The 23,364-nt window shown below is 47.6% G+C and overlaps 1 protein-coding gene across 2 annotated transcripts in view; it reads right to left on the bottom strand.

Moving 5' to 3' along the window:
* The window catches only part of DDR2 (discoidin domain receptor tyrosine kinase 2), a 156,788-nt gene that overhangs the window by 67,047 nt on the left and 66,377 nt on the right, over positions 1–23,364 (bottom strand). For both annotated transcript variants that reach the window (XM_075067996.1, XM_032790948.2), the window contains one exon: positions 21,153–21,263. In XM_075067996.1, coding sequence (XP_074924097.1) covers positions 21,153–21,231 — 79 coding nt within the window. In that variant the 5' untranslated portion in view covers positions 21,232–21,263. The remainder of the gene's footprint in view (positions 1–21,152; positions 21,264–23,364) is intronic.

The raw sequence follows: 23,364 nt of genomic DNA, 5'->3' as shown, positions 1-23,364 counted from the left end.
TCCTTGAGGGGGCCATTTAGGGAACTGGGGTAAAAATCTGTCTAGGGATTGGCCCTGCTTTGAGCAGGGGGTTGGACTAGATGATCTCCTGAGGTCCCTTCCAACCCTGATATTCTATGACAGGATACTGGGCTGGATGGACTGTTGGTCTGACCCAGTATGGCCATTCTTATGTTCCAACCTAAATTAACCCAAAATTGTGGAGACAGATATAAGCCAAGGAAGTGATCAGAGTATCAGAAACCTGGAAAAATCTCTGACTGGATGGGCTCAGGTGTTTGGTCACAAGCTGAGATGGTTCAAAAGTTTTGGATTTTTTTTAAACAGAATTTTTTTATTGTCTCTTTAAACAATCAAACACAGCAAGAAGCAAATATTTGGCCACACACTTCTGAAACCCTAAACCATGTTCAGGTTTCGGCAGATTAATTTCAGCTTTTCAATTAAAAATTCACAACAAATTTTGAAGGAAAGCAGACATTGTCCATGTTTTTTTTCTGCTTTTTAAAAAACCCTAGCTTTCGATCCAAAAAAAGTTTTGACGGAAAATATTTGTCCAACCCTTTTAAATAGCTTTACTGCCTTTTAGCACTAGCTGATGCGGAGAACCAGTGATATCTTGTAAAGGTGACTTGAAAAGAAGTTTTCTCAAAACTGGGTTTGTGCCGAGATGCAGAAGGTTTTTAAATGTTTATTTTTCCCAGGTACCCCCAAAGTGGGGCAATTTGCCCCAGGCCCCACAGGGGCTCCCATGAGAATATAGTATTCTATAGTATTGCAACTTTTTTTATGGAAGGGGCCCGCAAAATTGCTTTGCTCCAGGCTCCCTGAATCCTTTGGGCAGCCCTGTAACAAAGAGGACAGGCCACTGATATAGAGTGCTCTAGGTAACTAGGTAAGCTTGATGCAGCGATCTTTCATCATACATCTAAGAACAAAGAATGTGGGCCACACTTGTAGTATGGGGGACTCTATCCTGGAAAGTAGTGACTCTGGAAGCGACATAGAGGTCGTGGTAGATACCACCTAAACATAAAGTTCTAGTACGACACTGCAGCAAAGAGGAATAGCTTAGTCCTGGGATGGATAATTAGAGAAATACTGAGCAGGTGGAGGAAAGTGATGTTACCTCTTGTGATGGGGTGTACAAACCCCACACTGGAGAACAAAGGGTTAGAGAACAACTCTGGGCCCAAACAGCCCCATATGCAAAGCCAGCACAAACAGGAGGTGGAGTTTAAAAGGGGAAGCAGAGCAGTTCAAAAGGACTGAGCCACAAACAAAGGGACAGATCGCACATGATGGAGTGGTAGAAGAAAGGGGATCATCAGGGAGGAGGACAACCTAACCACTATGCAGCACAGCTGGGGAGGGTCACCTTTCACACCTTTATATACGGCACTGGTGAACATTGTGTGCCATCCAGGATCCTGTCTCTGACTGTGGCCAGTGCATCAGAGCAAGGTGCAAGAAATGTTGCAGTAGACAGTTATAGGATACCTATCAGCGAGGAAACTTCCTTCTGAGCTCCAGTAGGTAGAGGCTCGAGTCAGCCCCAAAGTATGATGATTTAAATCCCTTTCAAAACCCTTGGAGGATCAGCAGTTCTAATTCTGATGTTACAGTTCTAACTCTGATGTTCTCGTTATCCATCTAAGTGGCCAGTCCTTTTATTGAACTTTGCTAAGCTCTTAGTCTCAAAGTGATCATATGGCAGATAGCACCACAGGCTAACTGCATACTGTGCCTTTTATCAGGTTTCAATCAGGCACCTTTCTGTTTCACTGAATGGCTCCTTGTTCTTGTGGTATGAGACAGGGTGAAGGGAAAGACTTGGTTTACCATTTCTGCATTAGATATTATTTTATATACTTTTATCATACCACCTCTTCTACCTCTCTTCTCCAAGGGAAACATATTTTCATTTAAAACTCTCTTCACAGGAGAAGTTTTCTAGGCCCTGAATCATTTTCCTCATCCATCACAGAGTCCCCTCTGATGCCGCTATACTGTTTTGGAGACGGAGTGCCCAGTACCGCACACATTATCTAGAGGAAGCTGCCCCACTGAGCAATATCAAAGCCTTAGAGTATTTTCTGTATCATTATCCCTCCCATTCTTTATGCAGTCAAACTTTTGGTTTCCCTTTTTGAGAAGAGGGCTGTTGTTGTAATTGGGCCTACATATTTACCCTCACTGCTACACAGTGAGTTCCAGTTGCCAACTCTCCAGGATTGTCCTGGAGTCACCAGGAATTAAAAATTAATCTTTAATTGAAGATTATGTCATACAATGAAACCTCCAGAAATAAGACCAATCAAAGCTGGCAACTCTAGAGTGAATGTAAGGTTATTGTGATAGCTTATGAACTAGGGCAGGGGTCGACAACCTTTCAAAAGTGGTATGCCGAGTCTTCATTTATTCACTTTAATTTAAGGTTTTTCGTGCCAGTAATACATTTTAACATTTTTAGAAGGCCTCTTTCTATGTCTATAATATATAACTAAATAAATAATAGAAAGTAAAGTAAATAAAGTTTTTAAAATGTTTAAGAAGTTTCATTTAAAATTAAATTAAAATGCAGAGCCTCCCGGACTGGTGGCCAGGACTCAGGCAGTGTGAGTGTCACTGAAAATCAGCCCGCATGACACATGCCATAGATTGCCTACCCCTGAACTAGAACAACAAATGTAGATAGAAAGGGCATGAAGGGGAGACAGCGTGACTGAGTCCAAACAGAAAGGCCTCCTAGCCCAGCTCAAGGACTGTGTTAAGATCACGCCTGATAAACAAGAAAAATGTGGTGCTGGAAATTAACTAACCAAAGTTGGTGTGTTGAATATTAGGCCTAATTGGTGGCTGAAATAATGAGGAGATGGGCTGTTCCACTCACCACTGCCTTTGGGGTCCTTACAAAGAGACTTTGGGGAGACAAACTGGCTTCTGGAACGAGTTTCACCATCATGGCTGCCACCCCCACCAACTCCTGGGCCCCAGACCTTTGTCATCCTGATCCAGACAGGTGTCCTGTCTGGACCGGGACAGAGAAAGGGACCCAGATGACATCACCACCCCTACCAGCTCCAGCTGAATCCCAACCACCAGCTGGGATGTGAGTCTTTCACTCCTCCCTGCTCCATTGTGCCCTTTTCCTTCCCTACCTTATTTCTTCTCTTTCCTATCTCTCTCCTTTTGCCTTTTGTCTAATAAGAGTCTGGCTTGGCCAGCCAAGACTGCCAGAAGCTGGGAATGAGCGACAGGGGACGGATCACTCAATGATTACCTGTTCTGTTCATTGCCTCTGGGGCACCTGGCATTGGCCACTGTCAGAAGACAGGATACTGGGCTAGATGGACCTTTGCAATGCTGCTGTGAGCCTGTGACCAGAAAGAGACAACTAAAAGCATAGACCTAAACAGCCCAATGCTGGTATAAGTTTGCCAAGTCTTGGAGTGGCTGATAAGTCCTTATGCTGGGTCTGTGTTTTTCCAGCAGTGAGGCTGCGAGAGTCAGCACCAGAAGCTGCATTTTCTATCTTTCCTGCTCTTTTCTCTCCCCTTTTGTGTGTGTTTGTTTCATTTTGTCTTCTACAAAATGGATCCGACTTTAACAATAGTTTGAGCCCATTCCAACTAACTTCTTCCCTTTTCCCCAAAAAGAACAAACATCATCATTTTAACACCATCTAAAGAGACTGTCAAACAAAGGGATTTTTCCTTTAAAAACTCTTTACTGCTAATCGGAAAGGCAACAAGGGCTGTTGCTAAAATGAAAGCCTTAATTAATTTGAAATGGAAAGTATTAAATAATGTTTCCTTCTTTTCTGTTTCATAATAACAGGTTTAAAGAGAGGTTTAATGGTGTTTGCACCCTGGTACTAAGCAGGCTGAGGTCTCTGCACATCAAACCCCAAACCTTGTTTAAAACTATTTAATGTTGGACAGGTAGTCCTGTTAACACCTTCGACTATTTGGCCTCGTATCTTTCCATCTAAATTTAAGTTACAGGTCTTCATTGAGCAATCCACAACGAAACCCAGGTGAGACCAGTACTGGATCCTGTGCCCCATTCTAGCAGCCATACTTGAAAACGGATGTTGAAAAATTGGAGAGAGTTCAGAGAAGCGCCACAAGAATGATTTGAGATCTGGAAAACCCACCTCACAGTGAGAGGCTAAAGAAGCTCATTGAACAGGAGATTTAAAGCAACTTGAACGCAGCCTAGAGTAGACATCCCTATACAGGGAGGAAATTTCTGAGAGCAGAGGGCTCTTCAATCTAGCAGACAAAGGCAGAACAAGATCCAGTGGCTGGAAGCAGAAGTCAGCAGAGTTCATTCTGGAAATATGGTGCAGAATTTTAACAGTAAGGGCAAATAACCACTGGAACAGATTCCCCAGTGGTGTGATGAATCCCTCTCACTCAAAGGATAGGTAGGTTTTTTCAAAAGCATCTGAGTGATCACTTGCAATTTCTGAGTAAAGACCAGATACCTTAAGATCAGCTCTAGCTCCACTATCAACTTTTTGGGCTGACTACAGGAATCCTGGGGAGGGTCGCTGGTCTGTGCTATGCAGGTCAGACTAGAGCAGTGGTTCCCAAACTTTAACAACCTGTGAACCCCTTTCACTAAAATGTCAAGTCTCGCAAACTTCTTCCTAGAAATTAATATTTCCAGAGTTTTTCTCCTTTGCCTGAGTATAAATTATAAAAGCAGTGATCTTGGAAATACAAAATTTGTTTTCATGAACATGCTTATTACACATGATTTATTATTATTAATCATTACACTATTTTTATTACATTATGAAAAAAGAAACACTCTTCCAAGATCTCACTTTCATAGCTTGTATCACTTTGAATAAGCCTGTTATAAGACTAGGCTCCTCTGTTTCATCAAGGAGTATCAGATGTGAAACAGCATGAAGGTATTTAAAAAGCCAACTCAAAGCATTCCTCCTACACAAGCATTCAGGTCTTGAGCAGTCCAGGCAAACAATTACAGTGACCAGACAGTAAATGTGAAAAATCAGAACAGGGGGTGGGGGGTAATAGGAGACTATATAAGAAAAAGACCCAAAAATCAGGACCATCCCTATAAAATCGTGACATCTGGTCACTCTACAAACAATGCATGTAACAACAAAGCTTTAAACTTGTTCTTCATAATAATTTTAAAAACAATACTAGCTACCTATTTAAGTTTAAAAACAGCAAAAAATATCCACCTCCCTTTCTATTTCTTATAAGGAGTCTTGAAGTTTAAATCTCCTCAATGTGATAGATATGCTTGCTTTGATCTGCTTAGCTCTTGGAAGTCAAGGGGCTCTGGGCTGCTGGCCTTGTGCTGCCCAGGGTTCTTAGGGACAGATCTGTCCATCATTAGGGAATTTTTTCCCAAGAACCTCCTGCATCATTTCACGAACCCCGGTTTGGGAACCACTGAACTAGAGGATCACAGTGCTCCTTTATGGGACTAAAAGCTACACACTTCTAGACCTTTGATCCGAATCAAGCTCAGGCCCATGACAAAGGCCACTCCTATCAGATAGCCATTCAGTGGCTAGTGTGAAATGAACAGAGGGGTCAGGGTCTAATTCCCATTCCTAGTGGGACAGGCATCCACAAGCACACCATTGCAGCCAGTGCCTGTACCCATCACTCCTTGAGTTATAGTGTGTGTGAGTGAGAAAGAGCACAGGCAACCTGGTGCTGCTCCTGTCATGGATACACAGGTGCACCTCTCGCTCCAGCATATTTTACTAGAGAGAAATTCACTTGGAAAAGGGAACTTGTTCCTTTTGCTTTAACAGACTCTGTGTTTCTTTCCCACCTGCCCTAAAGAAACACAGGCCAAGCAAGCAGCCTCCCGCGTCCCCTCCCACCATTGCATTCAGTTCAAACCACCATAAACCTGCAGCAGGCTGCACCTTCAGGCTTCCCAGGAAGCAGCAGATTGGTTTCCTCTCACTTCCTTCCACAGAATGATTTGCAGCCAGTCTGAGAGTGGAAAAGTACCCATTGCGGGCAGCCATGGCTGTGGCTTGGCACTCGCTATAGCCCATGTGCAGCAGCAGCTACAACACAGTTTCCCAAGAGCTATTTGTCACGCCTAGCTGCCAAGCCAGCTCCTGAAAGAGAGACTTGTTCCCTGCTGTTTACTGTCTCACCACTGGCTCCAGCCCACTAAGCTCCATCCATAAACTTCCTCCAAGTAAACACACACAGGCAGGCCAAAGCCAGAGGCAAGGATGCCGCAAATGGGCCAAAGTGGCCCACAGACTCCTACCATGCAGTGAGCAGCCAACCTCATCTGGGGCCTGCAGGACTACAAATTCCAGCATGCAGTGCTCCACAGAAGCCAAGGGACTATTTATAATCCTGGGACCTCTCCAGAGAAGGGAAAACACTGAAAGGCCCAGAAGCAGCTGCACCAATTTTTTGCTGATTTTAACTAGTGCATTCAAAGCAAAGTGTTGTAGGCTTTGCAGAGAAGAGCCATGTGATAGTATCTGGGTTATACGTGCCCTGCATTCCAAAAGAAGACAACCAGGTGTTCTTCTGCAGCCTTGCCAACCACAGGTATCCAAAAATCCTCCAAAAGTCATGAGATTTCAAAACATAAGAATGAATGTTGGGGTCTCTCTTTGCCTTCCGATCTTTGACTCTTTAGCTAATACTCAGATCTTGATTTCCACCTTTTCTCCACAGTCTAGGGTTACCAGGTGTACAGTTTTCTGCTATTTAAAAGTCCAGTCGAGGGTGCTGTGGGTTTAAGACAGGCTAGTCTGTACCTGTCCTGGCTACGTGCTGTACCCCGGAAGCAGCGAGTAGCAGGTCCGGCTTCTAGGCAGGGGGCCACAGGGCTCCGTGCGCTGTCCCCACCCTGAGCTCTGGCTCCACACTCCCATTGGCTGGGAATCGCAGCCAACTGGAGCTGGAGGGGGAGGTGCCAATGAGTGACAGCAGAACACGGAGCCTCATGGCCCCCCCGCCCAGGAGCCAGACCTGCTGGCTACTTCCAGGGCCAGCACAGTCAGGGAGCCTGCCTGAGCCCTGCTATGCCACTGACCAAGAGCCACCTGAGGTAAGCCAGAGCCCCAGTCCTGAGCCCCAACCCCCTGCCCTGGCCCTGAGCCCCGCCAAACCCAGAGCTCCCTCCTGCACTCAAAACCCCTCATCCCCGGCCCCACCCCAGAGCCTGTATTCCCAGCCAGAGTCCTCACCCCTTCTTGCACCCCAACCCCTTGCCCCAGCCCAGTGAAAGTGAGTGAGGGTGGGGGAGAACAAGCCACCAAGGGAGACGGAATGTCATGAGTGGGGGCAGGGCCTCAGGGAAGGGACAGGGCTAGGGTGTTTAGTTTTGTGTGATTAGAAAGTTGGCAACCTTACCACAACCACAAGAGATAGAAACTTAATTTTGCTAATGAAAACTGAGATTCTCACTGAATGCCCTGAGTCCAGGAGCTGGGGTCTTAAAGGAAAAACACCAAATATAGCACAACTTGTGATAAAGGGTCTGACTTGGCAGCACCGTGTATGTGTCCTGTGTCTAATAGGGGGTCCCTGATAGTGTCCTATGCGGGGATAAAGGTTTAGAAGAGGGTATTTGGCAAACTAAGCCTGTTCTGCATGGCACCGGTAACAGAGGGCACCTCTGTGCAGCAAGGACCTGCACCCAGAGGCATGCTCCATCAGGGATTCTTATGTAAGCAGAGTCAGGATGAGCTGTACCCTGACATCTGGTGGTGAAGTATGGGAAGTGTGGAAAGAATGTCTGGAATGCGAAATCTCAAATATTTGCATAGGCACGCCTACCCCATCCCAGACTGCCGAGCTGTGGGACTGCTTTGTGACAGAAATGACTCAACCAGTTGGTTGGTGGTACTGCTAGACAAAGGGACATGGGTTCCAAAACCTGTGAATTGAGAGAGAGGTTGGGGACAGGTATTTGTGCCTGGTGGTGCAGGCTCTTGTGGAGCTAGAGAAGCACCAGTTGCAACCCCCTCCTCTCTCCACTGTGGAATGTCAGAGTTGATTTTTTTTTATTCCTTAAGACTCTAGATACAGGTTGCTGAGCTGAACTCACTTTGGGCTAATGGTGCACTAGCACTGGGCTCCCCTACTATGTGCTGAGATCACTAAGAGCTGAAATCACAAAAGAGCTGAAATTACTGAGCTGGGAGCACTGAGTACTGTGCTAACTAGTGGGGGAGCCTGAAGCTATACTGTGGAACAGAGCAGCTGGCGGAGTGGAGCAGTTTATGGGGGATGGCTGGAGCGGACCACAGGACAGCTGGTGGAGTGGAGGCTGGCAGAGCGGAGTAGCTGTGGGGGCGTGTGGAGCAGCCCACAGATGCGAGCGGAGCGAGACAGTTTGCAGGGACAACTGGAGCAGCTCACGAGGCAGCTGGGAGTGGAGGAGCAGTTTGTGAGGACGGCCGGAGGAGCAGAGTGGAGCGGCTGGTAAGGCGAGAGCAGTTCGTGGAGAAGGCGGAAGCAGAACCCACGGAGAGGCAGGGCAGTTGGCCCTGGACCACGTAAGGTGCCCCTTTCACCCAGGCTGGGGGGAGGACCTCTACAGATAGACTCTTGAATTCTGGGGTGGCATTGACCAGAGACTTTTGGGTTGTTGGACTTTGGAGTGATTGGACTTAAGACCCTAAGGGGAAAAGGACATTGCCAAATGTACTTGGGGGTGGTTTATGGTTTGTGTTATAACTCTGTTTGTGGTGTTTCTCCAATGGGATGCCGCATTGATTCCTTCCTTTATTAAAAAGATTTCGCTACACTCAGACTCCGTGCTTGCGAGAGGGGAAGTATTGCCTCCTAGAGGCGCCCAGGAGGGTATGGTATTTAAGTGTCCCAGGTCACTGGGTGGGGGCTCGAGCCGGTTATGCCTTGTGTTATTGAAACGGAACCCCTGGATACTGAACCTGGCCCTTGTTGCTGCCAACTCAGAGGGGCAGAAGGATTACACTTAGACAGCCTGGTACTGGGGATGATGCCTTCAAAGAAAGACCATTCTGTAAGCACCTCATAAGAACATAAGAATGGCCATACTGGGTCAGACTAAAGGTCCATCTAGCCCAGTATCCTGTTTACTGACAGTGGTCAATGCCAGCTGTCCCAGAGGGAGTGAACCTAACAGGCAATGATCAAGTGATCTCTCTCCTGCCATCCATCTCCACCCTCTGACAAACAGAGGCTAGGGACACTATTCCGTACCCATCCTGACTAATAGCCATTTATGGACTTAACTACCATGAATTTATCCAGTTCTGTTTTAATTATCCAGTTCTCTTTTAAACCTCTGCTCCCCATCTAGCCCCACAGCCTCCTTGGGCAGTAGTCTTTGTTCAGTATTAAGACAAGACAAACCAGTGTGAATGTGGTATAGGGGGGTGCTCAACGGTCACCCCGCTTGGGATCTGAGTTCTTGATCTCTCCTTCCTGGGGCACAACTTTATCTTATTGATCCTCTCTCCCTTCCTAGCTTGGCCTGCTCCTGGCTCCAGGCAGCACCCTCTGACCATTAGTTCTGCTCTTTGGGGTGCTTGCTCCTTCTCCTGGTTTTGTGACATCTGATGCAAAGCAGCCACACCAGGGCACAGAAGCAGGTTTGGCTTTAGTTTAGCTGGTGAAAAACACCCATGGGAACCCTGCCAGGCTACTGGGCTGGGCTACACGCAGCAGGAGGCGGGACTGCCTACTGGCTTACAGCTCCAGCAGTGAGCAGGTGTCAACTGCAGCTTGTGGAGTTGGGCTGGAGACCCACTGATGTGGGGAAGGTGGGGGCCTTGGAAAGGCAGAGACAGGCAGACAATGAAGCTGGCCTCCGGGGGCTGGATATCAGTTTGTTATAGGCACTGTCATAAATATAAAGGGAAGGCTAACAACCTTCCTGTATACAGTACTATAAAATCCCTGCTGGGCAGAGGCACAAAATCCTTTTACCTGTTAACGGTTAAGAAGCTCAGGTAACCTGGCTGACACCTGACCAAAGGACCAATCGGGGAACAAGATACTTTCAAATGCGGGAGGGTGGGGGGAGGAATTCACAAGCTGTTTTTTTTTTCTTCTTTTCTTTCTTACTCTCAGGATTAGCTAGGATGACAAAAAGTTAAAAGAAGCACCTCTGTAAAATTAGAATGAAAGATAATCTTACAGGGCAGTCCGCTTCAAAACACAGAGGGTTTCTCTCTGAGCAAAACTTTAAAGTTACAAAAAGAAAACCAGAAATACCTTCCCTCTCAGCACAAAGAAAATCACAAGCCAAAACAAAAGTAAGCTAATACATTCCCTTGCTAGTACTTACTAATCCTAATGGAGTTGGATTGCTTGCTTTCTTGATCTGTCTCCGGCAAGCACACAGAACAGACAAAGAACAGACAAAACAAAGCCTCTTCCCCACATTTGAAAGTATCTTGTCCCCTTCTTGGTCCTTTTAGTCAGGTGCCAGCTAGGTTACCTGAGCTTCTTAACCATTAACAGGTAAAAGGATTTTGTGCACTGGCTAGGAGGGATTTTATAGTACTGTATACAGGAAGGTTGTTACCCTTCCCTTTATATTTATGACAGGCACATAGGAAGGCTTTGTAGCATTCTGTCTTGGGGGCATTATCCTACAGCCCATCACCGCTGTATCTGAGAAAGAGTCTGCCATGTCAAATCAATAGCAAGAGCGGAGTCCCCAGTAGGCCTCCATGGCATCTTCATCTCTCTCCCTGTTCAGCCAGGCCCTCTCCAGCCATGCCCAGGAACGCCTAGTCGAAAAGGGATCCTGACGGCTCTGGTCAGCACTGTCGACCAGGCCATTAAAAGTCCAGTCGGTGGTGCAGTGGGGGCCTGGGACAAAGGCAGGCTCCCTGCCCACTCTAGCTCCGTGTGGTTCCTGGAAATGGCCACCAGGTACCTGCAACCCCTAGACGCATGGGCGACCAGGAAGGCTCTGCACACTGCCCCCACCCCAAGGGCCAGCTCTGCAGCTCCCATTGGCCAGGAACCATGACCAATGGAGGTGGCTCCTGCGAGCACAAAGGCAATGCGCTGAGCCTACCTGGCTGCTCATGTGCTGTGGGGCTGCAGGGACCTGGCAGCCGCTTCCTGGGGGCTGCAGTAAGTGCCGCTGGGACCCCACACCCCAAAACTCCTCCTGCACCCCAACCCCCTGCCTCAGCCCAGAGTTCCCTCCCACACCCAAACTCCCCCCCCCCCCGAGTCCACACTGTCCACAACACCCCAACCCTCTACCCCAGGCCCCTTCCTTCACCCCAAACCCCTCATCCCCAGCCTCACCCCGGAGTCCACACCCCTAGCCATAGCCTGCATCCCCTCCCACACTCCAAACCCCTCAGCTCCATTCCAGAGCCTTCTCCTGCACCCCAAACCCCTCATCCTCAGCCCTACCCCAGAGCCTGCACCCCCAGCCAGAGCCCTCACACACCCCCGCACCCCAACCCCCTGCCCCAGCCTGGAGCCCTCTCCTGCACCCTTAACCCCTCATTTCTGGTCCCACCCAAAGCCCGCACCTCCAGCCAGAGCCCATACCCCCTCCTGCACTCTGAACCCCTTAGCTCCAGCCCGGAGTGCTCTCCTGTACCCTGAACCCCGCATTTCTGGCCCCACCTGGAGCACGCATCCCCAGCTCAGAGCCCATACTCACCCCCCCACACACACCCCGACCTCGTGCCCCAGCCCAGTGAAACTGAGTGAAGGTGAGGGAGAGGAAGTGATGGAGGAAGGGGAGATGGACCAAGTGGGGGCGGGGCCTCAAAGAAGGGGCAGGGCAAGGGTGTTCAGTTTTGTGCAAGTAGAAAGTTGGTAACCCTGGCTATAGCGCTGGACACGGCCATTGCCTTAGTCCAGAATATCTCCACTAAGCAGGCCAGGGGACAGGCAGCTGCAGTCTCCTGAGCAGGGGGTCACTGTGCTCCCACTAGGTAGCCATGAGGCTGCTTTCTGGAATCAGCTCAGCTCCCTTCTTTCCTGCCTTCCCCCACTCCCCATGGCTCTGAGTAAAGAGCAGGGGTCCCTGCCAGGTAGGGAGAGGGTTGGGCCCACTGCAGAGGAGGGACTGAGTCATCGCACTCTGCTTAGGGGCAGAAGCTCCAACTTCTCTTCCTTCCCCCAACTGCCATGAAGGACGTTCAGCTAGGGAGAAGAAAAAGGGGAGAACATGGCCTTGAGGAGGAGCAGGGGGATGGATCCTGTGACGGGCTCGGTCACAGAGACTCCCTTGGGACTGTCACCTGAAGTGTTGGAATTACCTCTGAGCCCATTTTCCACTGCCAGCTTGGGACTCCAGAACCCTGCCTTGTTGAGCCAGACATGCTAGCCTGCTGCAACACAGACTCGGGTCTGGTCCATGCCCCCAAAGCTGCAGACTTTAACCAAAAACTGCTCAGCAGGTCACCTATCTCCAGCACCCAGACACCCAGTTCCCAATGGGATTCAAAACCCAGATAAAGTCATTTTACTCTGTAGAAAGCTTATAGAGGGTAAACTCATAATTTGTCCACCCTCTATAACACTGATAGAGAGATATGGACAGCTGTTTGCTCCCCCAGGTATGAATCACTTATTCTGGGTTAATTAATAAACAATGTGATTTTATTGCTGTCACTTTAGGAATTATGAAAGAATACAGGCCTTTGTGACAAACTTCCCTCAGACCTGAGGGAGAGAATTTGGGAAGAGTCTCAGAAGATGATCTTGTGGCTAAGGTGAGCCTACAAGCAGCTCTGGATGCAGCAGACACTGCTACCAGATCAGTGGCAATGATCATGATGTGATGTTACTCCAACTTTCAGGAGGCATCCCCTGTGAGGTGTAGGCGACAGTAGGTATCCCGTTTGAAGGCAGTACCTATAGTTAATGGTGGGTGATGACCACAAACAATACTACATTTCACCCTTTGGACTCCAGGCTTCACTGAAGGTATTGAACAAGGTGCTTGCAATAGTAGCAGCAGCATACCTAAGAAAGACGGAACATTTTCATATACCCATACTTTGACAGCTGTCTGATATGAAGAAGATCTCCCTCAGTGGGGCTCGTAATCCATCCCACCTGATGCTCTGTCTGTTCCACAACTTAGGTAGTACTGAGAGTCAACATGCAGAAATCCAGCTTGACTCCTCTCTAAAATATAAAGTTATTTGGGGCAATTCTGGACTCCACCAAATCAGTGACTTATTTTCTCCAGGACAGATTCAAGAACCTGTCATCCCTTATCCTACAGCTAGAATCAAACCCACATAAATAAGAACGTGCCTTGCCATGCTGGGACACATGGCCTCCTGTTATCTTTTATGATGCCATGTGCCAGACTTCACCTCTACTGCATTCAGGGCTGGCACTTGGATATGCCCCTCTATGTGTTACCCCACTCCAACCCCAAGTATTGTAGTACAGTATGTCCTGGAAGAACCCTGTGAATGCCTGTACTGGGATCTCCTCCCAACCTCCCCTCCGATCCAGGTTTATAGCTGTAGACACTTTGCTTAGGGCATGGGGAGCACACATGAGAAACCTTTCCAAGAGATTGATATAGTTTCTTGCCTCGCTGAGTCCAGAGAGAGGCAAGAATGCATATCAGTCTCTTGGAGTGCTGAGCTGGATGCATGGCTTGCAAGTCCTTTCTTCAGTACATCACATGGTGATTAGTCCAGGTCATAGAGGACAATACGACCACCATGTTCTACATCAGGGGTTCTCAAACTGGGGGTCGGGACCCCTCAGGGGTTCACAAGGTTATTACAGGGGGTTTCGTGAGCTGTCAGCCTCCACCCCAATCTCTGCTTTGCCTCCAGCATTTATAATGGTGTTAAATATACAAAAAGTATTTTTAATTTATAGGGGGTGGAGTGGTCGCACTCAGAGGCTTGCTGTGTGAAAGGGGTCACCAGTACAGAAGTTTGAGAACCACTGTTCTACATCAACAGGCAGGGTGGGGTAAGAGCCTACTAGCTCTGCCAGGAAGCCATCAGACTATGGAACTAGTGAGTCACACTTGTGTTTCTCTTTCAGTCATACATCTATCTGATCTACAGAATACATTAGTGGGCAATCTCAGCAGACATTGCTTTACCAAGAAGGCCCTTAGTTTGGGGGTTTTTTTACCATTTTTAACTAGGTTTTACAAAAACTATTATTGGATATTTACCAATATTTCACCTGAATTTTAGGCCACTTGTGTACATGAAAATACTAATTATGTGAGAAATCAGTATATTACGTTGTTCGTTGCTAATAAATTAATCTAAATGTAAATCCAAGACCATCTATTAAAGTAAGGCACTGTAGTAGAAGACAAACTCATGTGTATGTCAGTGCTCAAGTCCTAAAAAGAGAAGTACAGAACTCCCTAGATCCTGCTCTGGAATACGAGATGGCAAGCTGGTAATCAGGTAACCTAGCTGCTATCTCTCTTTCTGGAGTGCACCCGAAAGAGATGGACCTTACCTTTGTTTCCCGATCTCTGATATCACAAAACAAGGGGGAAATCCTACATGTGAATCGGAGATATCGTGATCTCAGGGCATGGAGGTTGGATGGTTGTTGACCGTAAAGTATGCCTGCTTCTCTTCAGTCAGGAATATCCCCATGTGACTCTTTCTCAGGCGCCCAGGATTATGGGTCCCTTGTCTCCAGTGTGAGGGAGTTCATCCTGTGATAGCTTTTTGTCAGCTCTTGTACACCGCCAGCCTTTCAACTACTCAAACATTCTCCTCAGGACTCCACCAGTCCTATTTTGCTTCGCAGGTTAACATTAGGTGCACCTCAGTCCCCAAACCCCCTTTGAATAGTGTTCCCAGTAGCATCCAGACCGTGTCCTTGGACACTCTCAGTGATTACCAAGTAAGCTGTTCCCCAAGAGACAGTGTGTACACAGCTAGAAGGTTACAGCTCAGGATCAGGTCCTTTATAATAATACAGCACTGTAATCTATTTATGGGGTCACCAAATGAAAATAATAGGCAGTTGATTTAGAACAAATAAAAGGAAGTATTTTTTCATACAACACAACCTGTGTAACTCCTTGTCAGGATGTTGTGAAGGTCAACAACATCCTGGGTCCTATAACAGGGCTCAAAAAAGAACTAGATAAGTTCAGTGGCTAGGGGATAATCGGGATAGGCAGCGGTGGGGGTGTCCCTAGCCTCTGTTTGCCAGAAACTTGGAATAGGCGACAGGGGATGGATCACTTGATGATTACCTGTTCTGTTAATTCCCTCTGGGGCACCTAACATTGGCCACTGTTGGAATACAGGATACTGGGCTAGATGGACCTTTGGCCTGACCCAGTATGGCCGCTGTTATGTTCTATTAAGTATAAAAAATAGGATTTAAGTGGTTTCAAGTAATAACAGACAGAACAAAGTAAGTTACCAAGCAAAATAAAACAAAACACGTAAGTCTAAGCCTAATACATTTAAGAAACTGAAGACAGGTAAATCTCACCCTCAGAGATGTTCTAGTAAGCTTCTTTCACAGACTAGACTCCTTCTTAGTCTGGACCCAATCCTTTTCCCGGTACAGTTCTTGTTAGTTCCAGTTCAGGTGGTAACTAGGGGATTTCCCCCTTTGTTCTGTTCCACCCCCTTTTATAGCTGTGGCACAAGGTGGGAATCTTTTGTTTCTCTGGGTCCACAGCCCTCTTTCTAAATGGAAAAGCACCAGGTTTAAGATGGATTCCAGTACCAGGTGACATGGTCACATGTCCTGTGAGACCCCAAGCCTCCATTCTTTCCAGCCTGACTCCCATGAACACAGGGGCTTACAAGTAAACAGAGCCATTTACAACCAATTATCCTAGTTAATGAGAGCCATCAAGATTCTAGGCCACCACTAACGGCCCACACTTTGCATAATTACAATAGAACCTCAGAGTAATACTTCATATTTCTAGTTTTAGATACAGGAATGATACATTCATACAAATAGGACGAACACACTCAGTAGATTAAAAGCTTTGTAATGATACCTTACAAGAGACCTTTTGCATGAAGCATATTCCAGTTGCATCATAGTCACACTTATAAACATATTTCCATAAAACATATGGACTGCAACATCACAGACACCACGTTTGTGAGGGGACTTTGGAGAGGGGAGCTGGATATAGGGACAGGAGAAGCAGAGGACATGGGACGGCCTTATCTCCTGTGCTGACACTTAAGATAAACCTTAAAATCTTTCTTGGCCTGTCTGGGAGCCAAACTCCCATGATACTTTGCAGTTAAGTTAAAGATGTCTTCCAAAGACTGGAGTTATACTGTGCAGTAACCCTGAGCCTATGTTAGAAGCTGTTTTACAATGTACCAACTGTAAAATGTCTAGAGGATGAAATGACCCCAAAGGCTACAAAGATTGACTAACCACCAGAGATAGGGCAGTTGGAAAGTTGCAGTGGAACAGGGAGCCTTGGAAACAGCCTAAAATGAGGAGACGTGCCCCCAAAAAAGGGGATAAATGAGGATCAGAACGATACAAAATAAAGGTAACAAGGGTAAAACTGCCCCTAAATCATAGGGATATAAGACTGGATGCCTGCTGTCAGAAACCACAGGACCGGTCTTCCACAGCTGCTGGAAATCGTATGTCTCTCTGTCTGTGTGTTGTCTTTAGTAACTGTTTGATTAACAGATCCAATCACAGCTAACTTATCCATGGTCCATGATGATTAAACTGGAGAGAACCTCTCACTGAACATGTGGCTGTAGTTACAATTCCTAGCAATTATTGGCTATTGAGTGACACATTATTAATAATCAACACCTGCAGGGCTGAGGCAGGGGCAGCCATTGGCCCATGATCACTGCATCTGTCTGCGGATGACGACAGGCTGACCCGTGAAGTACTGCGCAGGTGCTGGGGAAATGACTGAACACAAATCCCCAGAGAAGAGAGCTATCCTATAAACTGCTGCAGAAAAAACACTGTACCCAATTATTTGAGAAATAATCTGTGATCGTGTAGCTGAGACTGAACCCGCATGGGACTGTGGTTAACAGACTGGAGTGGCCATCAGATGATCCAGCTGCCATGACCAGCACCAGAACAGATGCACTGTGGAACCTGAAGCAAGCCTTGTTTTGGTCTCTGTGCCTCAGTTCCCCACCTGTAAAATGAAGATGCTGCTTTTCTATGTCAGAGGGAGACTGTAAGGCTAAATTCATTGAGACATTGCAATGCTGGGCACCATGGAAGCACTGATGGAGTGTTCAAAGTGTGCTGATCAGAACTGGTTGGAAAACAAGAAGCCATTCACAAATGCTTTGGAAAAGATCTGTTTTCACTTTGGATAGAAATGTCATTTTTGTCCAGATTTCCTGCCCAGCACTAGTGGCAAACGCAGCTCCCTGGTGTCCTGTCTTCACCCTCAGCAACCAGTGAGACGTCAAACTGGCAAACGATGCCTACAGGCACCACAGCACAAACTGCTCTCGCTCCCACCCGAGCCACCAACTTACAGTGTTGTGTTCAGGGCTTTTTTACCTCCCACCTTCTGCCCATGGTTTTCTCGGCAACTTGGGTCAAAGAGGCGCAGCTAACCTGCTTGCCTCTTATCTCATCTTCCCCTCTGACCTGCCACTGCTCATAGGCGGGTCAGGGTAGCTCACTAACTTGACAGCTGAAGGCATTGCCTCCCCTCCCCTGGGATGGGATGCTCTCCCCCGACAGCTCTGCCAGCCACAGGACTGGAAGCTGAATGCAGCGCTCACCTAGACTGAGCCAATCCATGCCCAGTGAGCCACATCTCCCTCTAACATTGGGCTCCAGACTGGCCAACATCTAATGCAAGTCAGCACCAGCCCATTGAGCAAAGGTGCAATGCAGACCAAGTCGCCCAGGTCTGCAGCCACATGATCTCTAAAGTCCATAATTCACTTATATTTTGCTGTATTTGAAAATTAGAATCTGATGCACTTTGCCCCATGGGTCAGCTGAGTTCCAGTCTACACCAGCAGGGAAGACACATGGACTGGCTCTCCTCTCACATTGGTTTTGCACCAGTGAATCCCCATGAGCTTCAATGGAAGTGGAAGTCATGGACTGTGATTCAGTTTGACTCAGGGCTGTCTCACCTTGATACACTGTATTTCTATACTGTAAGGCACTGCAATCCAAATGATCCCAACACAAACATTGCAGAATTTGTTACTCACCACTGAAATACAGCCACCGCTGGGGTGGGAGGGAGAAGCTGGTTTATATCGCATAACAATGCCACATGACTGAGCACTTTTGAAAGGAAGTGAAAATTCATCAATTTCAAGGCCAGAAGGGGCTAGTGTAATCATCCAGCCTGATCTCCCATACAGCATGGGCCAGAGAAATTTCTTAAAACAATTTTTAGAGCAGAGCTTTAGAAACACCCATCTTGATTTAAAACATCTTGATTTAAACATTTTCAGTGACAGAGAATCCACCACGACCCTTGGTAAGTTATTCCAATGGTTAGTTACTCTCACTGGTAAAGATTTTCACCTTATTTCCAGTCTGAATTTGTCTAGCTTCAGCTTCCAGCCATAGGCTCATGTTTTACCGTTCTCTACTAGACTGACAGCCCAGGATTAAACATTTGTTCTCTACAGAGCAGCGATCTCCAAACTTTTGAGGATTGCACCCCACTTTATCCCTGTCCAGACCCCACGCCCCAACATGCTGGGGCCAAGAGCAGGGCCCCAGCTCCAGAGAGGCGGGAAGGGAATGCGGACTGGGGTAAGGGGCAGAGGCTGGGGCCACAGCTGGGGATAGGTCTGTGGCCAGAAGCGGGCTGCAGCCAGGGGCTGAGGCTGGGGGCAGGGGTGGGGGCAGAGCCGCAGCTGGGGTGCCATGTGGGCCAGCAGCCAGGCCCGCAGCCCTGGGGTAATTCTGGGCCCAGCCTCACGCCCAGGATGGGAACAGCTGTGGCTGAGGCTGGGAGCAGGGATGGGAACACAGCTGGGGGGGACTAGAGCAAAGCTGGGAGTGGGAGGGGCTGGGTGGCCCTCGCTGCCCCCCGTGGGGGCTGGCCCAGCCCTGTTGTGCACCGCTGGACATTCATCCGTGCCCCACTAGGGAGTGCACCCACAGTTTGGGGACCTTAGCTATAGAGGCAGAGGAAATTTTGCAAGGCATAATCTAATTATTGTGTCCTGGCCTAAATGCATAGGCTGATCTCTTTAACACTTTTGATGGCCACGGGGGACTACAGAATATCAGTGTCATGTCTTGTCCAAAAGACAGCAGCACACCTGGCCCCTAGCATGGTGTTCAGTACAGAGCAGCATCTACCGAACCACTAGAACCATTTCCAGTAGCTCCTGAGTTCTCCTTGGAGGTTTTCCATCCAAATACTGACCAACCTGAACCTGTTTAACTTGTGATCGCAGAGCAGATCACAGCTCCAAGGGCTGCAACCTCAGATCACACTAAAAGCCTGTAGGAAGCCCTTGTAGGGCTGTTCCTTTGGGATCTGCTCAGCTACTTTGGCTCCAGTCCAGTACAATGACTGTCCAGGCCAGACAAGGCCAAACCCATGTTTGGTAGAACTCTTCCAATGAAACAGGATCGACTCTTTTGGAATAAATATGTTGTTGTGCATAATCCTTCCTGATGGGCCTGGGCCTTGAACTAATTTGGTCACAGTGGAAACCAACTGTAACCCCCTGATATGTACCAGTTCCTCTACCACAGCCAAAGGGGCTAGAGATTCTGCTTCCATGGATGCACCAAAGGGCTGAGCATGTGGAGAAATCTCTTTTAGATGTTCTTTTCTTGCCTGTACCAATTTTTTTAAAAGACTTCAAAAACCTCTGGCTCTGCATAGCGCCAGGCATCTGTCAGAGATTTTATAAAGCAAGTCTTTGTTTGCTACAGCTAGGGATGGCCAAAAAAAGCACCTAGGACCAGGAGAAAAAATAATACCCAGTACAGTTTTCCTTGCTCTCATCAAACTCAAAATAAAACTGGACCAATTGGGAACAAAACATAGAAAGGCCTCCACTCAAAGCCCAGGCTCCACATGTGACCACAGATAGTCACAAGTCAAACATGCTCAGTGAGCTCAACTTCCTCTCCATGCATGCACAGATCAAATACCCCACAGGAACAAGTGTCCCTATTTGGGAGAGCCGGGACTCTGCATTGGCAGAGCCGCGGGAGGGCCCAGAGGATGGCTTACAGTGGGTGCTGCAGTTCAGGGTGGATGTGCTTTGGCACTAGAGTAGCACAGGATTAAAATAGCAGGCTCCTTGCAAGTTACAACCAAGGTACACTCACACACTTTACAGCGCTGCAACTTTCGTGCTCAGGGGTGTGAAAAAACACCCCCCTGAGCGCTGCAAGATACAGCGCTGTAAAGCGTCAGTGTAATCAGGGCGGCAGCGCTGAGAGCGCGGCTCCCAGCGCTGCACGCTACACCCATAAAGGATGTGGTTTACATGCAGCGCTGGGAGAGCTCTCTCCCAGTGCTGCAGCTCCGACCACACTCACACTTCAAAGCGCTGCCGTGGCAGCGCTTTGAAATTCCAAGTGTAGCCATACCCTGACTCACTCAGAGCTAGGTGTAATTGTTATTATCAGAGTGGGTTGCAGGTCAAGACCAAGATACACTGGGTCCTGTCCCTGACTGGCCACTGGCATCAGCCCCTCACTTTCAGGAACACTAAACACTTCTCACATTCCAGAGAGAAAACCCTAGAAAGCTGCTTGATAAGTCTCCTGGTGGAAGAGGGGCTGAAATCCTGACCCGACTGTAGTCAATGGGGGCTTTGCCATTGCCCTCAGTGGGGCCATGGTTGTAAGACTGGTTGGGAAGAATAATCTTATAATCGCTAGGACTAGAAACACAGTGCTGTGGGATGACGGGAGGCAGCAATACTGTGAGATTAAAGAGTTATACCAGGTTTTAACAAAGCCACTGTAAACCAGCACAGCCCATCCTCGTCCTGGGCAGGTGTCGATGCAGTGTTTCAGAAAGACACTTTCATCCTCTCTGTATCTGGAAAGTTGGAGTTCCTGGAAATGGGGTGACCTGTCTGTTATGGAGGAAGAAGATTAATGAGCCTTGGCCTCCGGTTGGCAGGAGCACAGCCAAAGAAAATAACCTCTGAGGCAGCTGATTCACTGGGATTGCAACAGCCTGGCCTTCATTTTGCTTACCTGGATTAACCTGAGCTTTGGCAGCACTTGGGATGTGGAGCAGCAGCAGCAGGAGGGGCATCCTGGGAGGGGAGATCATCACGGCAGGTTACTTCAGCCCCAGAGCAGCAGCTGAATGGGAAGATAAAAGAAGTAGTAGAAAACTTTAGCAGGACAGTGGGAGTATGAAATTGTCACTGCTGTGAAGGGGCAGTACTGTGCAGCTCAATGCACACGGAGCAGAGATGCATGGGAGAGGCCCAGATGCAGTCTGAACATCTCTTAAAACTTGGGGGATTCTGATCCAGGGTTCCCGCCCTTGTCTGCTACAGTGGAACACTCATCCTCCATTTCTCCCCCGCTGCCAGCCCTGTCTCCTTGCTCATGTCTCCTGCCAACTCCCAGTTTGCTAGTCCCCTCCCTTGATATCTGTTTCCAATCAGGGTTGCCTACTCCTGGGTTCCTCCCATAATGCAGCAGGAGAAAAATCAACATTTTCTTATCTATACATCGAGTTTCTAGAGCCCGCCCCCAGCTTCATCCCCCGTTTGAGCCAGAGGGCAGCTCCTATGCATGTGATTGGCCCGTCTGTCTCCATCAGTAATAGAGCATGTCCTTTCCCACATTGGTTGTTGCTGCAGCTACAAGTTCTGCCCTAGGATATTCTGCCAGAAAACCTGTGTGATGCTGGCAGACCAGGTGTCAGCTCATGCCAAGGCCCCCAGCCTTACTGAACATTGACAAATGCATAGCTGGAAACCAGTCTGGCTCACTGTGTGTTAGCATGGTTAAAAAAGATGTTAAGTTAATAAGAATGTGTTTAGACCTTATGAAGTATCAGAGGAGTAGCCGTGTTAGTCTGGATCTGTAAAAGTGGCAGAGAATCCTGTGGCACCTTATAGACTAACAGACGTTTTGGAGCGTGAGCTTCCGTGGGTGACGAAGTGGGTATTCACCCACGAAAGCTCACGCTCCAAAATGTCTGTTAGTCTATAAGGTGCCACAGGATTCTCTAGACCTTATGAAATGCTTGAAGGATGCTGCATGTATTGATCTCACTTATAACATCTGTAGCTTATGGTATACAGTGATATTGAGTGTTTGCATGTAAACTGTTGTAACTGTGTAACTCACCAAACAGAAAAGGAGCATTAATTAGTGTGTGCAGGGCCCTCACAAGAAGGCCCACTGAAACCAAATGAGCTACTGAGAAACATCACAGGACAAAGACAAACACCCATGAAGAAGAGACAGGCGTGGATACTTGTTCCATCAGTTTGAACTCTGAGGGAAAGGAATAAAATTCCCTGACCAGGAGGCACTGTATCAGTGTGCTGCCTGGAATTTGGAGGGGCAATATTTCTAAGCATAAGGAAGGTATCCCCAAGCTGCTTAGCTTAGGTTAGCGCTAAAGGACATACAGACACTGCACATCACAGTCGTTTCCATTACCTTTTGAAATCTAAATCTGTAACTCATTTCTGTGTGTGTGTTTACCTGCTTGTACCTTGTAAATAACTCTTATTTCTTTTTCCTAATTAATAAATCTTTAGATAGTTTATTACAGGATTGGCTACAAGTATTGTCTTTGGTAAGAGATCTAAGGTGCAATTAACGTGGGGTAAATGATGAGTTCTTTGAGACCGGGAGTAACCTAAATATTGCTGTGATTTTTTTGATGTAAGGGACCATCTATCTCAAAGGCAAGTTTGTCCGGCAGGCAAGATAGACCAGAGTGCCCAAAGGGGATGCTTGTGACTCCATGTTAAGGATGTTATAAGACTTGAAGAGTTCACACTTGTTACTTGGTTGGTGAAATCTAATTATAGTACACACAACCAGCTGTTTGTGCCCTGTTCCTTGACAGTAGTGATTTCCCTACACCCCCGCCAGGGGGGGTGGGCACCCCCCTTGAATTTTCCCAACACCTCCCCCAGTTTTGTGAACTAGTTACATGCCAAACCTCGTGTCTGAACTTTGCAACTTTGTCCTCACCCACAACTGTTTCACATTTGGGGACAATATATACCTTCAAGTCAGCAGCACTGCTATGGGCACCTGCATGGGCCCACAGTATGCCAACATCTTTATGGCTGACTTAGAACAACGCTTCCTTAGCTCTCATTCCCCTAATGCCCCTACTCTACACTGATGACATCTTCATCATCTGGATCCATGGAAAAGAAGCCCTTGAGGAATTCCACCATGATTTCAACAATTTCCATCCCACCAT

Source organism: Chelonoidis abingdonii, chromosome 7, assembly GCF_003597395.2.
Source record: "Chelonoidis abingdonii isolate Lonesome George chromosome 7, CheloAbing_2.0, whole genome shotgun sequence".
Classification (NCBI taxonomy): domain Eukaryota; kingdom Metazoa; phylum Chordata; order Testudines; family Testudinidae; genus Chelonoidis; species Chelonoidis abingdonii.
The sequence above is the reverse complement of the archived record's forward strand: the minus strand, read 5'-3'. Positions and strand labels throughout refer to the sequence as shown.